Source organism: Penaeus monodon, chromosome 34 (assembly GCF_015228065.2).
Source record: "Penaeus monodon isolate SGIC_2016 chromosome 34, NSTDA_Pmon_1, whole genome shotgun sequence".
Taxonomy (NCBI): domain Eukaryota; kingdom Metazoa; phylum Arthropoda; class Malacostraca; order Decapoda; family Penaeidae; genus Penaeus; species Penaeus monodon.
The window spans coordinates 9464981-9465220 of record NC_051419.1 but is presented as its reverse complement, the minus strand read 5'-3'; the positions used below and the strand labels follow the sequence as shown (position 1 = coordinate 9465220).

The window sequence follows — 240 nt, the reverse complement described above, 5'->3', positions numbered from 1 at the left end:
ACAAAAAAGGACAAAAACAACCACAACTGGCAACCGTAACCATTCCAACCCACACACCTTGCGAATCGGCCGAAAGGAGGCACTGGCACCCAACACACAGTGCCAGCAGAGGGTTGCTCTCGCTCAGCGTTATGTCCACGAACCCGTTTTCTGCCACGGGGACGACCTTGCATGTTATGAGGTCTTCGTACAGGCCGGGAGGGAGGGTAGTGGGCACAGTCTAAGGTGTGTAGATACACT

At 54.2% G+C, this 240-nt stretch overlaps 1 protein-coding gene across 1 annotated transcript in view; it reads right to left on the bottom strand.

Moving 5' to 3' along the window:
- LOC119594812 (alpha-amylase-like) overlaps nucleotides 1–240 on the bottom strand; it is a 15786-nt gene that overhangs the window by 5734 nt on the left and 9812 nt on the right. Inside the window, exon 12 of the mRNA XM_037943903.1 lies at nucleotides 58–220. Within this exon, the coding sequence (XP_037799831.1) occupies nucleotides 58–220 (163 nt within the window). The remainder of the gene's footprint in view (nucleotides 1–57; nucleotides 221–240) is intronic.